Source organism: Cherax quadricarinatus, chromosome 25 (genome assembly GCF_038502225.1).
Source record: "Cherax quadricarinatus isolate ZL_2023a chromosome 25, ASM3850222v1, whole genome shotgun sequence".
In the NCBI taxonomy this organism is placed as follows: domain Eukaryota; kingdom Metazoa; phylum Arthropoda; class Malacostraca; order Decapoda; family Parastacidae; genus Cherax; species Cherax quadricarinatus.
Window position 1 is genome coordinate 10,732,246 of NC_091316.1, and position 15,984 is coordinate 10,748,229.

At 42.4% G+C, this 15,984-nt stretch overlaps 1 protein-coding gene across 24 annotated transcripts in view; it reads left to right on the plus strand.

Moving 5' to 3' along the window:
• Window positions 1-15,984, plus strand: part of LOC128689952 (uncharacterized) — a 1,227,005-nt gene that overhangs the window by 694,363 nt on the left and 516,658 nt on the right. For all 24 annotated transcript variants that reach the window (XM_070088626.1, XM_070088623.1, XM_070088625.1 and 21 more), the window contains one exon: window positions 8,013-8,084. In XM_070088626.1, the coding sequence (XP_069944727.1) occupies window positions 8,013-8,084 (72 nt within the window). The remainder of the gene's footprint in view (window positions 1-8,012; window positions 8,085-15,984) is intronic.

Below are 15,984 nucleotides of genomic sequence, written 5' to 3' on the forward strand. Positions count from 1 at the left end.
AAGGTGGTTAGGTAGTTATCCTTGGTCTTCCAGCGGTAGATATATGATGGCGTGCCTGACGTTATCAGTGTAATTCCCACTGAGTTATGGGAAGCATTATAAGGGAGGGAAGAGTTAAAGGCAGAGAGAGAGAGAGAGAGAGAGAGAGAGAGAGAGAGAGAGAAAGAGAGGGAGGGAGGGAATAGGGCTTTAGAGAGAGGATACTGCGTACCATGATTACTTTGTTAATTAATTTAGGATTAAAATGGGACACTGTACTTAGTATCATTTTAATATAATTAATTCGTGCCTGAGGCTAGGATGGTAGGACTCTTCCCTACTGTGATGCTAATTAGGACTCCCTCACTACTAGGACTCCCTCTGTGTTACGACTCCTACAGTGTTAGGATTCCTTCAGTGTTAGGACTCCAAATGTAGACACTGGGTCTACACTCAGTACCGGGACTCCCTCAGTGCTAGGACCCCCTCCGTGTTAGGACTCCCTCAGTACTAGGACTCCCTCAGTGTTAGGTCTCCCTCATTGTTAGGACTCCCTCACTGTTAGGACTCTTTCATTGTTAGGACTCTTTCATTGTTAGGACTTCCTCAGTGTTAGGACTTCCTCAGTATTAGGACTTCCTCAGTGTTAGGACGCTGTGTTAGGAATCCCTCAGTGTGGCAGGATGTGTGTGGCTCCTGGTGAGGTTCCAGTCTTTCCTGTCTCCGCCGAGCAAGTAGATGTGGGGCATGACCCCAGGTTCACTCCAATTTACCAGAGTTCATTCTCTCTCTCTCTCTCTCTCTCTCTCTCTCTCTCTCTCTCTAATATTCCATGTCTAATAGCCTTTCGTTTTCTAATTGACAGTTACTGACTGTTGCGTATTTTTCAACGCCGTCCAGAGTCTGGACCCACACGCCCACCTGTGTGGGTATGGGCGTGGGCTAACAGACCCTTTCCCCTTCCTCACCCTTCCCACGCCCACCTTGGTGGGTGTGGACGTGGGTTGACAGTCCCTACCCCACTCCTCACTCTTCCCACTCGGGTGTGGGCGTGGGTTAACAGCCCCTCCCTCCCCCTCCCTCCCCCTCCCTCACGTAGATAAGGATAATTTTGGACACTATTTAACATTAAGAACCGTCGTTGCGTGGTTATAACAACCATTTTCTAGTGTTTAAAACCGCAAAATTGTGATATTTAAAACCATGTGTTTGATGTTTATAATTCAAGGGCTGTGATGTTTTAAAAACCTTGATTTTGCGGTTTTTTAAACTTTAATTTTGTAATGTTTAACACCCTTGATTTTTTAAACTTTGGTTTTGTGGTTATTATCCTCGATTTCGTGGTTTTTAAAAACTTTGATTTTGTGCTGTTTAAAACTTAGATGTTTTTGACGCTAAAAACCTTGATTTTTATGGTGGTTAAAACCTTTTATGGTGTTTAAAACCTTGTTTTTGTGGTGTTAAAAACCTAGTTTTGGGTTGAAAAACTTTTTGAGGTGTTTAAAAACCATGATATTTGTGATTAAGACCTTTATTTAATGGCGTTTAAAACCTTGATTTTGTGATATTTAAAAACCTTTGAGTTTGTTTTCGAAACTGGGATTTTATGGCGTTTAAAGCTGGGAATGTTGAAAAATGGCTTTTTATGAGGATTTAAAATTACGAGTTAACAGGGTTTAAAACAAACTGGTATGACATTTAAATCCGCAGGCGAATGTTTTTGAAAACCTCGCAGCTATGAAGGTCTTGCTGCAGTTTACTCGCAGTGTAGCAGTAGGATAACCACACACTGCAGGTGTTCCCACCATCTGTCTTAGGATAACCAGATACACTGCAGGTGTTCCCACCATCTATCGTAGGATAACCAGATACATGGCAGATGTTCCCACCATGTATCTCGAAATAACCAGATACACTGAAGGTGTACCCACCATGTATGTAGTATGTATACGTGTTATGTATACCCGTTATTTATAGCCGTTAAGCTGTCTCAGGACTTGGTTATGTCAGAGGTCAGTGTGTTGTCCCCATCCCTGCCAGCCGTGGGCCAGCGCTACTCTTAGTTTGATAAAGATGATTATTCAGTTTTATGAAGAATATTTAATTTTATCAGAAAAATATTTAGATTCCTGCGATTACCTTTGTTATTGTTGTGATATATAGACACACACACACACACACACACACACACACACACACACACACACACACACACACACACACACACACACACACACACACACACACACACACAGAGTAGGACGTCAAACTGCATCTCAGAATTTATACATACTTAGTGTAATGTATTATTACTACTATGATTATATTTCTCTATATCTTGTACATAACGTGTCATTTCCGCTATTGTAATAAATTCATAGTATTTCTGTTCTCAGTTGGGGCACATAGAAGTTACACTGCCTGGCACTGTAACTGTCACTTTCCTTTATCATGATCTGTGGATGTCCATCTTAGTGTTTGATGATCGCTGCTGCTCTTCCATGTTTGCTCTGGCTGGTTACTGTTTTAAAACGTTTTATCTGTCTTGGCTGGTTATTTACGGTGTCGGGAATATTTGGATCATGCGTAACACGGGGTTGTATTATTTTTTGTGTTTTCACACCGTGTCCAGTTTCATCAAATAATATATATATATATATATATATATATATATATATATATATATATATATATATATATATATATATATATATATATATATATATATATATAAATTGTTGAAATAAATTTTCATAGTTAACTTAGAGCACCGTGTTTTATTCTTTGAACATCATTGTTTTGTTACATGTGCTTAGTTATGTATTTTCCCTAGACAGTAAATTCATATTAATTGTTGATATTTGCTATTTTACTTTCTTAAATATTGTGTATTAATAAATATATTCAAGTTCACATGTGTCGTGGTACAACTTTACACTGGAAATCAAGTATCAGCAGTCATATTTGGACCTGTAGGCATTGTGAACCAACAAAAACAATGAACTGTTTCGTTAGACTGTAAGTCAGCAAATAGTAATCCACTTTATCAGATTTAATCTCACTTAAAAAGATCTTTGGTGGGAAGAGAGATGTGGAGAGCGATTACTACCGGTAAGATAAACACAGATATTATGTGACGAAGATATTTTCTGAATTAAGAGTGTGGTATCTCTACCAGTGGCGCAGGTAATAAATAGATAATATTTTTAGTTGATATTAACTATAAGAGGAATATATAATAAATGAAAACTACTAAAAAAACAGAACTGGCCATTTAATTGAGAAAATTTCCTTCAGTATTAGTTGTAGAAGGTTGATGGTGGTGGTGGAGCGATGGTTGTAGATGGTGAAGCGACGATTGTAGATGATGGAGCGATGGTTGTGGATGGTTGAGCGTTGGTAGTAGATGGTGGTTATGTTAGAGGTGGGAAGCAGGTGGATGTCTGTTGGAAGTGGGAAGCAGGTGGGTGGGTGTTTGAGATGGGAAGCAGGTGGGTGTTGAAGGTGGGAAGCAGGTGGGTGTTGAAGGTGGGAAGCAGGGTGTTGAAGATGGGAAGCAGGTGGGTGTTGAATGTGGGAAGCAGATGGGTGGGTGTTGGAGAAGGGAAGCAGGTGGGTGTTGAAGGTGAGAAGCACGTGGGTGGGTGTTGAAGGTGGGAAGCAGGTGGGTGGGTGTTGGAGATGGGAAGCAGGTGGGGAAGTAGAGGGGTGGGTTGACATAACGAGGGAGAGCGAGAGTTGACGTAACGAGGGAGAGCGAGGGGTGGGTTGACATAACGAGGGAGAGCGAGGGGTGGGTTGACGTAACGAGGGAGAGCGAGGGGTGGGTTGACATAACGAGGGAGAGCGAGGGGTGGGTTGACGTAACGAGGGAGAGCGAGGGGTGGGTTGACATAATGAGGGAGAGCGAGGGGTGGGTTGACATAATGAGGGAGAGCGAGGGGTGGGTTGACATAATGAGGGAGAGCGAGGGGTGGGTTGACATAATGAGGGAGAGCGAGGGGGTGACATAATGAGGGAGAGCGAGGGGTGGGTTGTGAGGGAGAGCGAGGGGTGGGTTGACATAACGAGGGAGACGAGGGGTGGGTTGACATAATGAGGGAGAGCGAGGGGTGGGTTGACATAACGAGGGAGAGCGAGGGGTGGGTTGACATAACGAGGGAGAGCGAGGGGTGGGTTGACATAATGAGGGAGAGCGCGGGGTGGGTTGACTTAACGTGGGAGAGCGAGGGGTGGGTTGACATAACGAGGGAGAGCGAGGGGTGGGTTGACATAACGAGGGAGAGCGAGGGGTGGGTTGACATAATGAGGGAGAGCGAGGGGTGGGTTGGAGCGAGAGCGACGTAACGAGGGAGAGCGAGGGGTGGGTTGACTTAACGAGGGAGAGCGAGGGGTGGGTTGACATAAGGAGGGAGAGCGAGGGGTGGGTTGAGCGAGGGGTGGGTTGACATAATGAGGGAGAGCGAGGGGTGGGTGACATAATGAGGGAGAGCGAGGGGTGGGTTGTGAGGGAGAGCGAGGGGTGGGTTGACATAATGAGGGAGACAGGGGTGGGTTGACATAATGAGGGAGAGCGAGGGGTGGGTTGACATAATGAGGGAGAGCGAGGGGTGGGTTGACATAATGAGGGAGAGCGAGGGGTGGGTTGACATAATGAGGGAGAGCGAGGGGTGGGTTGACATAATGAGGGAGAGCGAGGGGTGGGTTGACATAATGAGGGAGAGCGAGGGGTGGGTTGACATAATGAGGGAGAGCGAGGGGTGGGTTGACATAATGAGGGAGAGCGAGGGGTGGGTTGACATAATGAGGGAGAGCGAGGGGTGGGTTGACATAATGAGGGAGAGCGAGGGGTGGGTTGACATAATGAGGGAGAGCGAGGGGTGGGTTGACATAATGAGGGAGAGCGAGGGGTGGGTTGACATAATGAGGGAGAGCGAGGGGTGGGTTGACATAATGAGGGAGAGCGAGGGGTGGGTTGACATAATGAGGGAGAGCGAGGGGTGGGTTGACATAATGAGGGAGAGCGAGGGGTGGGTTGACATAATGAGGGAGAGCGAGGGGTGGGTTGACATAATGAGGGAGAGCGAGGGGTGGGTTGGGGTAATAGTGAGGAGAATTAGATTTTACATTTTGGTGTGGAAGCGTCTGGTGTACTGTGCACCTCACATTCATCTTATAGAAGGTAGCACAAGAGCATATGGATACACAAAAAATATAACATAACATTCAAAATCATTATTTACTTATATCTCCTAATGTTATTCCTAATTCTAGATATAGATATACCCAAGCTATATTCTGCATTTTCCTTCAAGGTTCTTTCTTTGGCCTATTTATCAACTTTATCTTCTAGTAATTCAGTGTGGAATAGAATCCCTAAGAACTGTACATGAATTCCCTATTATCTGTTTTTTTTTTTTAATATCTATTCCTGGCTTCTCCGATGATCATGTTAGTTATTCGAGTCAAGTGGATTCAGTGATGACATAAAATGGTAATAATCAGTCAAGCTCAGTGTCAAAAGTTAACTTTAGTCACTAGGACGGAAAACAAGTTTGCAGAGTAGAATCCCGGTTGTTAATTCTTATGCCTAATTCATCATGGTTGCTATTGTTCTTATCTAGGGAGGTGGCAACAAGAGCAGATACAGCCCTGCCTGTAGACTCCTTAGATTTATCAAGTGTATATAATTTGTGATATATTATTACTAACAGCTAAGTGAAAAAACATCAGTCTGAGCTTGCTACCATCTGCAGCTCATAAGACTGCCATCCCCACGAGCCCCTTTGAGGCGGGGTAGATGGCAGACCAGAGGCCTAGCTTCTCCCTACGAGCCCCGTGAGGGCGGGGAATGTGGCTAGGCCTGGGGACACTTTGTCCCAAAGATGAGGAGGTACTTGTACCTCCTCCCATGGGAGACTTAAGTCTCGAGATACTCCCCAGATAGGGAGCCAAGGCCGGGTCACCACTACTTGGAAAAGACCCGGGCCGGGAGAATGCCGGTGAATAAAAAAAAAAAAAAAAATTGAGAAATTTCTTCTCATGCAATTGCCTGTGCAACTTTTTAAAGGAAGGGATTACTAGTGATGAGTTTCTTGGGAGGGGCTTGAAGGTATGTGATAGTACGTATATGAATACAGCTTCCATGGAGGGTTAATTGTTCCTCTGTACAGAGATGCAGTTCATGCAGGATGTGAAACTTAAAATAATTGCACGTTTTTACAAACCTTTTAGAGCTGTATTTGTGAGGGAGAGCGAAGAGTGACCGCGTTTATTTACTAGATTGACAGCTACACTTTAAGAACGAAAACTACGTTTTCTGTCTTTTTCAATTACACAGAATGGGGGATCGTAGAGTGTGTTGAAATCTATCGGCCTGAACTGAGAGACAGAGCAGTGACGATACCGTCAATTATTCCAGTAAGGGTTCATCAGCTACGGGAGCTTTAGAGGTTTCGTTTGAGCCTAGCTGGAGTTGTACTGTCATGTGGGAATTTCCATCCCTCGAAATAGTCTATCCCAAGCGATGGGTTGACATAATGAGGACGAGCTAGGGGGTTGTTGATTCAGTGAAAGAGATTGAGGGGAAGGGATTGGGTGGGGATGGTCGGGTCGGTTGTCGTAAACATGGTCTGCAACGTATTTCTTCACTTATGAATTAGGTGTTAGCAGGTTTGCTTAATGGACCCATGCAGGAAGAACCCGCAAGAATTCTGACACTGCTGGCCCATCTCACTACTCACAGGAATCCTGACACTGCGTGTCCCTCCCATCTCATATAAATGATAATGTGTCGTACCAAGGTTTTTGTTGACTTAGTGTTCACCGGTGCGAATTTTTTCAGGTGGAATTGCAACGTCCTTATTACAATTAATTAATCCTTCTCTACATCTAAATTAGCTAAAATTTTATGACAAACTATTGGAAACGGTACACCGTGAACACTGCTAATGTATCTTTATGTGACTACAAATAATGTGCAAATAGGTAATTTACATACACCTAATTTACTAACACGTAGACACTCACAGAACCAGGTACACACCCACACGGGCATGTAGACACACAGACAGGTAGACACCCACACAGGCAGGTAGACACCCACACAGGGAGGTAGACACACACAGATACCCACACAAACAGGTAGATACCCACACACATTTAGACACCCACACAGCAGGTAGACACCCACACAGACAGACACCCACACAGGCAGGTAGACACACACAGGGTGGTAGACACTTACACAGGTAGACAACCACACACACTACACAGGCAGGTGGACACACACAGGGTGGTAGACGTCCACACAGAGAGGTAGACACCCACACAAGCGGGAATACATACAGAAAAAAACGCTAGCCAAAATAGTGAAAGCAACCAAGAAAAATATGCATATACCAGTATAAGGGTCAAGGGAAGGAATGACAGGCACAAGGAACTAAACAATGGTGGTATAAGAGTAAGCATGTCATGCTGAAAATAGGCAAGCAGGTAGATATGACAGACATACGGGTGAGCTAGGGAGACAAGCAAGTCAGACAAGTAGACAGATCAGGTAGACACGTCAGAGGTTATGCAGACAGATCAAGCAGATATATGAGGCAGACATCTCAACACCAACCAGGTTATGGAGACAGGTCGGGCAGACATACATATTATAATATATATATATATATATATATATATATATATATATATATATATATATATATATATGTATATATATATGTATGTATTACAAGCAACACAGTTGTAACATCAGCAGTACCGGTGATGCGAGTGGTAGCAATGGTGGTAGTACCACATTATTCAATACATTTTGCTTTGTGTTGGTGTGTTGTGGGGGTCGTAGTGCCTGGTGGGGGTTGTAGTGTTGATAGTAGTACCAGTATTGATGATAATAGTCTACCACATTATTCAGGCTGTCTGTGCTCATGTACTACGGAGAGTGGTGGTGGTGGTGGTGGTAGTATCGGTATTGATATGAGTGTTACACACACAAGTATTTATGGTGTTTTCTTGTGTTACAGAGAGTGGTGGCAGCGAGGAGCGAGCCAGGGACACCAGGTCCGACCACCACTCCTCTGACCGAGACAAGTCAGGTGAGGGAAAACTTAGTTTTTTTTTTTTTATGGGGTTGATCATTTAACTGGAAACTTAACTGTGTCACCAGCAGCAGTAATCTTCCTGGGTAATGCTGGCAGTGTTAATGACGACGGACCAACTTTGATGCAGTAATTTTCATTAGAAAGGTTGAAACATTGTTAGTCTTGTCGGACGTTTTTGCTTAATAGCTTTACTGATAACGTCTGTGAATATTTTTACTAATTGAGCTGTGCCAGGTATGTTTTTTTTATTGTTTAATGTTCTTTATTGCTTGGTACTGTTCATTAACTCTCAATAACGTCCTTAACAGACTTTCATACTGTATATACAATTAGATTAATTTATTCAGAATAATAATCAGTTGTTCTTTGCATGGTTGTATACCAGTGAGTATGTGGGTTAAAATCTTCTTATCTGCAGATTATTATTTCCATGTGTAAAGATTAATGTCTCATTGCATAGTCTTTACTGTTTAAATGTTTATGTAATATCTTATTGTTATTACTGTTTTTATGTGTGTGTTTAGGTATTTCTTTGTAAACATTGGAACTTTTAATATATATTTTTTTCTCCGGCAGACATCTTGTTTGTATTAATTTAACATTCATTCAAGTTTGTTTTAATTGTAAAATTTATCTGATTATATTCTTGAGGTATTTAATTGTAAAGGAAATATTCAAATATTTTGTGGTTACACTTTTCTTAGGTAAGGGATGGAATTGTTTGATCAAATTAACAATTTTCGCAAAAAGTCACTAATAAATCATTGTTAAGTCACAATACCGTGATTGAAGCAGTACACAATTGACTCTCACTTTGGAGAGGAAACTTCAGACGATGTTTCGGTCCGTCCTGGATCATTATCAGGTCACAACAGTTGACTTGATAATGATTCCAGACGTCGTTTTGAAAGTTTTCTTTTCAAAAATTTGAGTTATTTGTTAAATTGTTGAAGTACTGCGTATCACATAGTGTGTGATCAATACTGTTCAGTGTATATTCCATCCAGTGCCGTAATGTTTTATTCACAGTGCATGTTCGTCTGTATATACAAAATTTCTTAATGTAATCCAGCCATGTTTGTGTTATTCAAGAAGTGATTTACGTTTGGTGTACAACTAAAAGCATTTAGGTAAAAATGTTTTGAGAACTTATTTATTAATTCTTTAGATCATTTTTCTCCCCCTCCCCCTGCTGCTGCTCCCACCAAAGAAAGAGCAGATTTGTGGAATGTGAAATGCTGTGAAACGTGATGTGGAATGCTGTGAATGTGCACTTTTGAGGAATGTCTTGCATATTGTATGCTGATCAAACACGCATGTTAAGTTACGTTGTGGTGTGAAGGTGGCTGGTTGACTTGGTTGTCAGAAGCATTACCATTAAAAAGTCAGTTGTTGGTTATTGTTGCCTTTTTAAGTCCACTACATTTCTTTTCAACTTTCCTATATTGTTTACTTGATCCTCTGGTATAACTCTTCTTACAATTCAGTTCCTTTAAGTGTTTTTCTTTTTATTTATCTTCGTTTCGACGAGTAATTAGTCTTTTCTCCTCATTATTATTTATGTAACCTCATAATACTTCTGGACTTTTCCTTTATTTCCTTTCATCGTGACTTTTTTTTTTCAAAACTTTTTTCTTTTTTTCATACAAACTTTTTAGTAAAAATTTTCACCCAGAATAATAAAAAAAAAAAAAAAAAAAAAAACAATTTTTTCAGTTTTATTCCACGACTTTGTTTTCCCTCCACCAACTTTTTGATGAACTTGTCACCAGGAGTTTTTTCTAATCACTTTTTTCTCGCCCAACTTTCTTTACTATTTTCTCACCACAACTTTTCGTCCACAACTCACAAATTACAACCGGGCCAGACCCTCGCAAGACTGGAGGCAACAGTACCGTGACACAACCCTTTTATAGGTGTTGCTTGTGCAGCGGAGTGAACATGTAATGTGTTGCTCGTGGACAGGTGTACCTGGAGCATGTGGCACGTATAGTCACACTTGTACTTCGTCTTTATTGCCTTGCCTGCGCATGTTGTCTTCTGTACCCTCATGGATTTTCAAAATATTGTTGTATATATATATATATATATATATATATATATATATATATATATATATATATATATTGTAATTATATATAAACACACACAAGGAAGACCAAATGTCTATTGGCAAATGCTTTTGAGAATTGGTAACTAAGATATGGCTGTCAGGCGATAATTCAAACCACCACATAAGAAAAGGGGAATAAACTTAAGGCGCCTTACGACAGTGAAGACAAGTGTCTTCAGAGACATTAAGGAACCTTGGAGTGTAAAGAGCAATTGTTGTATCAAAATCATCACAACACATAGTGTGGGGACTGACGCCTTTCATCAGATCACTGACGATGATATTGGATATTCAGCAGTTCAAGCCTGGTTTGTCATCATGTAAGTGTATATGATGATACTGAATAGATAATGAACACTTGTCGATCCACATGTAGACAGGAAAATTACAGTGGAAATAAAGCTGTATGTTTCACCTGTATTTATACAGGTATTTTATACTGTATGTTTCACCTCATATCTGCTGATGAGGACTCCAAGTTGAAATATATATTCTGATTTTCATTGTTTTCTTGTGTACATGTTGGAGACTCATTATATATATATATATATATATATATATATATATATATATATATATATATATATATATATATATATAGTGCGAATAATGAAGTTGTGCTCGACTGTAAACTCAGGTGTAGACTGTTGGAGACCTCACGGCTTCAATTGCATAATAAACAGGAAAATATCTGAAACCGGATTTCTTAATGATCATGTCAGCTAGATCAAGACTGGCGTCCCAAATCTCTCTCCACTTTGCTTGTTGATCACCACCAATACTACTTCCCCTCAGCACTCAACATTGTTTTTATAAAGTGAACGAAACAGTTTGAAAATCAAGGTTTAGTCTAATGCTCTTATCTGGGTCTGTGGTCTGGAAAATCTCTCAAGTCTTTCTGTTATTTAGGGAAAAAAATATATACATCAGAAATGTGCACAATGCCGTAGAGGGGAGGGGAGGAGGGAGGGTGAAAGTGGAACATCGAGTAATCGTTTCTGCATGATGTTGCAACATCAGATGAATGAAACATTAGCAGCCTTCCTTCATAAACGCGCGCGCGCGCACACAATTTTTAATAGTACTGCGTGTGCTGTAAAGTCTCTGGATGTATTGAAGCGCTGCAGACTGAAGACGAATACCCTCAAGTTTCAGAACAAGTTTTTATTGGCGTTAACGTTTTGCTTTGTTTGGAGGTTGACTTAAAACAGCTGTACACAGAGCGAGACTAAAACAGCTGTACACAGAGCGAGACGTTGTGCCAATAATAGATTGCTCTGCAACTTGTCTTCGTCTTCATTTCTAGTTGCAAGTACAGAACCAGTTTTTTTTTATCCCAAGCTACAGCTAGGAAAAAAAAAGTTGGTGTAAGTATCATATGTAGTGTATTGCAATTTTGTATTTATACAAGTAAATACGTAGACACACACACACACACACACACACACACACACACACACACACACACACACACACAACAGGCCTATTGTCTAATCGACATGTGCCTAGGACAAACTGGTAACTAACCACACACACACACACACACACCACACACGCACGCCACACACACACAAACACACACACAACACACACACAACACATCACACACAACACATCACACACACATCACACACACATCACACACACACACAACACATCACACACACATCACACACACATCACACACACACACAACACATCACACACACATCACACACACATCACACACACATCACACACACACATCACACACACATCACACGCACACATCACACGCACATCACACGCGCACACACGCACACACACACACACACACACACACACACACACACACACACACACACACACACACACACACACACATACAACAGGCCTAGTGTCTAATCGACATGTGCCTAGGACAAAATGGTAACTAACACACACACACACACACACACACTCAACAACACAACCCCACACCTTCCCACCCACACTCTCACTCACACACTATCTTTCCTATCCCACTTTCTCTCCCTCTTCATCTTCCTTCTCATCCTCCCTACTCATCCCTGTTGCTTTTCCCCCTGTCCCCCCTAGCTTTCCCCCCATCTCTCTTCCCTCTGCTGCTGTTTCCCCTCCCGCTCACTATCCTCTTCTCCTCCCTCAACGACATGACGGAAAGGATAGACTCAGAAGTGTCTCTGTTTGCAGATGATGTGAAGTTAATGAGAATTAAATCAGATGCGGACCAGACAGGTCTACAAAGAGACCTGGACAGGCTGGATGCGTGGTCCAGCAACTGGCTTCTCGAGTTTAACCCCGCCAAATGCAAAGTCATGAAGATCGGAGAAGGGCAAAGAAGACCGCAGAGAGAGTATAGGCTAGGTCAAAGTCTGCAAACCTCACTCAAGGAGAAACATCTAGGAGTGAGTATAATACCGAGTACGTCGCCAGAAGCACACATTAACCAGATAACTGCTGCGGTATATGGACGCCTGGGAAACCTGAGAATAACGTTCCGGTACCTCAGTAAGGAATCGTTCAAGACTTTATACACTGTGTACGTCAGGCCCATACTGGAGTACGCAGCACCAGTTTGTAACCCACACCTGGTCAAACACGTCAAGAAATTAGAGAAAGTGCGAAGGTTTGCAACAAGGCTAGTTCCAGAGCTGAGGGGAATGTCCTACGAAGAAAGGTTAAGGGAAATCGGTCTGACGACACTGGAGGACAGGAGGGTCAGGGAAGACATGATAACGACATACAAAATACTACGTGGAATTGACAAGGTAGACAGAGACAGGATGTTTCAGAGATGGGACACAGAAACAAGGGGTCACAATTGGAAGCTGAAGACTCAGATGAGTCAAAGGGATGTTAGGAAGTATTTCTTCAGCCACAGAGTTGTTAGGAAGTGGAATAGTCTGGCAAGTGGAGGCAGGAACTATACATAGTTTTAAGACGAGGTATGATAAAGCTCTTGGAGCAGGAAGGAGGATCCAGTAGCAGTCAGTGAAGAGGCGGGGCCAGGCGCTGAGTCTTGACCCCTGCAACCACAATTAGGTAAGTACAATTAGATGAACACACACACACACACACACACACACACACACACACACACACACACACACACACACACACACACACACAATGCACATACTACAGGCCTAGTGTCTAATCGACATGTGCCTAGGACAAAATGGTAACTAACACACACACACATGCCCACACATACCCACACATACACACACATACACACGTACACATATACACTAAGCGCACTAGAGAATGGAAAAAGTACAGAAGACAAAGGACCCAGGAAAATAAAGAGCTCCATCCATCTCTCCTTCCTTCACTACTTCTCTTCTACCATCCATCTCTCCTTCCTTCACTACTTCTCTTCTACCATCCATCTCTCCTTCCTTCACTACTTCTCTTCACATCCATCTCTCCTTCCTTCACTACTTCTCTTCAACCATCCATCTCTCCTTCCTTCACTACTTCTCTTCTACCATCCATCTCTCCTTCCTTCACTACTTCTCTTCTACCATCCATCTCTCCTTCCTTCACTACTTCTCTTCTACCATCCATCTTCCTTCCTTCACTACTTCTCTTCTACCATCCATCTCTCCTTCCTTCACTACTTCTCTTCTACCATCCATCTCTCCTTCCTTCACTACTTCTCTTCTACCATCCATCTCTCCTTCCTTCACTACTTCTCTTCAACCATCCATCTCTCCTTCCTTCACTACTTCTCTTCTACCATCCATCTCTCCTTCCTTCACTACTTCTCTTCTACCATCCATCTCTCCTTCCTTCACAACTTCTCTTCTACCATCCATCTCTCCTTCCTTCACAACTTCTCTTCTACCATCCATCTCTCCTTCCTTCACTACTTCTCTTCTACCATCCATCTCTCCCTCCTTCACTACTTCTCTTCTACCATCCATCTCTCCCTCCTTCACTACTTCTCTTCTACCATCCATCTCTCCTTCCTTCACTACTTCTCTTCTACCATCCATCTCTCCTTCCTTCACTTCTTTTCTACCATCCATCTCTCCTTCCTTCACAACTTCTCTTCTACCATCCATCTCTCCTTCCTTCACTACTTCTCTTCTACCATCCATCTCTCCTTCCTTCACTACTTCTCTTCTACCATCCATCTCTCCTTCCTTCACAACTTCTCTTCTACCATCCATCTCTCCTTCCTTCACTACTTCTCTTCTACCATCCATCTTCCTTCCTTCACTACTTCTCTTCTACCATCCATCTCTCCTTCCTTCACTACTTCTCTTCAACCATCCATCTCTCCTTCCTTCACTACTTCTCTTCTACCATCCATCTCTCCTTCCTTCACTACTTCTCTTCTACCATCCATCTTCCTTCACAACTTCTCTTCTACCATCCATCTCTCCTTCCTTCACTACTTCTCTTCTACCATCCATCTTCCTTCCTTCACTACTTCTCTTCTACCATCCATCTCTCCTTCCTTCACAACTTCTCTTCTACCATCCATCTCTCCTTCCTTCACTACTTCTCTTCTACCATCCATCTCTCCTTCCTTCACAACTTCTCTTCTACCATCCATCTCTCCTTCCTTCACTACTTCTCTTCTACCATCCATCTCTCCTTCCTTCACTACTTCTCTTCTACCATCCATCTCTCCTTCTTTCACTACTTCTCTTCTACCATCCATCTCTCCTTCCTTCACAACTTCTCTTCTACCATCCATCTCTCCTTCCTTCACTACTTCTCTTTTACCATCCATCTCTCCTTCCTTCACTACTTCTCTTCTACCATCCATCTCCTTCCTTCACTACTTCTCTTCTACCATCTATCTCTCCTTCCTTCACTACTTCTCTTCTACCATCTATCTCTCCTTCCTTCACTACTTCTCTTCTACCATCTATCTCTCCTTCCTTCACTACTTCTCTTCTACCATCTATCTCCTTCCTTCACTACTTCTCTTCTACCATCCATCTCTCCTTCCTTCACAACTTCTCTTCTACCATCCATCTCTCCTTCCTTCACTACTTCTCTTCTACCATCCATCTCTCCTTCCTTCACTACTTCTCTTCTACCATCCATCTCTCCTTCCTTCACTACTTCTCTTCTACCATCCATCTCTCCTTCCTTCACAACTTCTCTTCTACCATCCATCTCTCCTTCCTTCACTACTTCTCTTTTACCATCCATCTCTCCTTCCTTCACTACTTCTCTTCTACCATCCATCTCTCCTTCCTTCACTACTTCTCTTCTACCATCTATCTCTCCTTCCTTCACTACTTCTCTTCTACCATCTATCTCTCCTTCCTTCACTACTTCTCTTCTACCATCTATCTCCTTCCTTCACTACTTCTCTTCTACCATCCATCTCTCCTTCCTTCACTACTTCTCTTCTACCATCTATCTCTCCTTCCTTCACTACTTCTCTTCTACCATCCATCTCTCCTTCCTTCACTACTTCTCTTCTACCATCTATCTCTCCTTCCTTCACTACTTCTCTTCTACCATCTATCTCCTTCCTTCACTACTTCTCTTCTACCATCCATCTCTCCTTCCTTCACTACTTCTCTTCTACCATCTATCTCTCCTTCCTTCACTACTTCTCTTCTACCATCCATCTCTCCTTCCTTCACTACTTCTCTTCTACCATCCATCTATCTCCTTCCTTCACTACTTCTCTTCTACCATCCATCTCTCCTTCCTTCACTACTTCTCTTCTACCATCCATCTCTCCTTCCTTCACTACTTCTCTTCTACCATCCATCTTCCTTCCTTCACTACTTCTCTTCTACCATC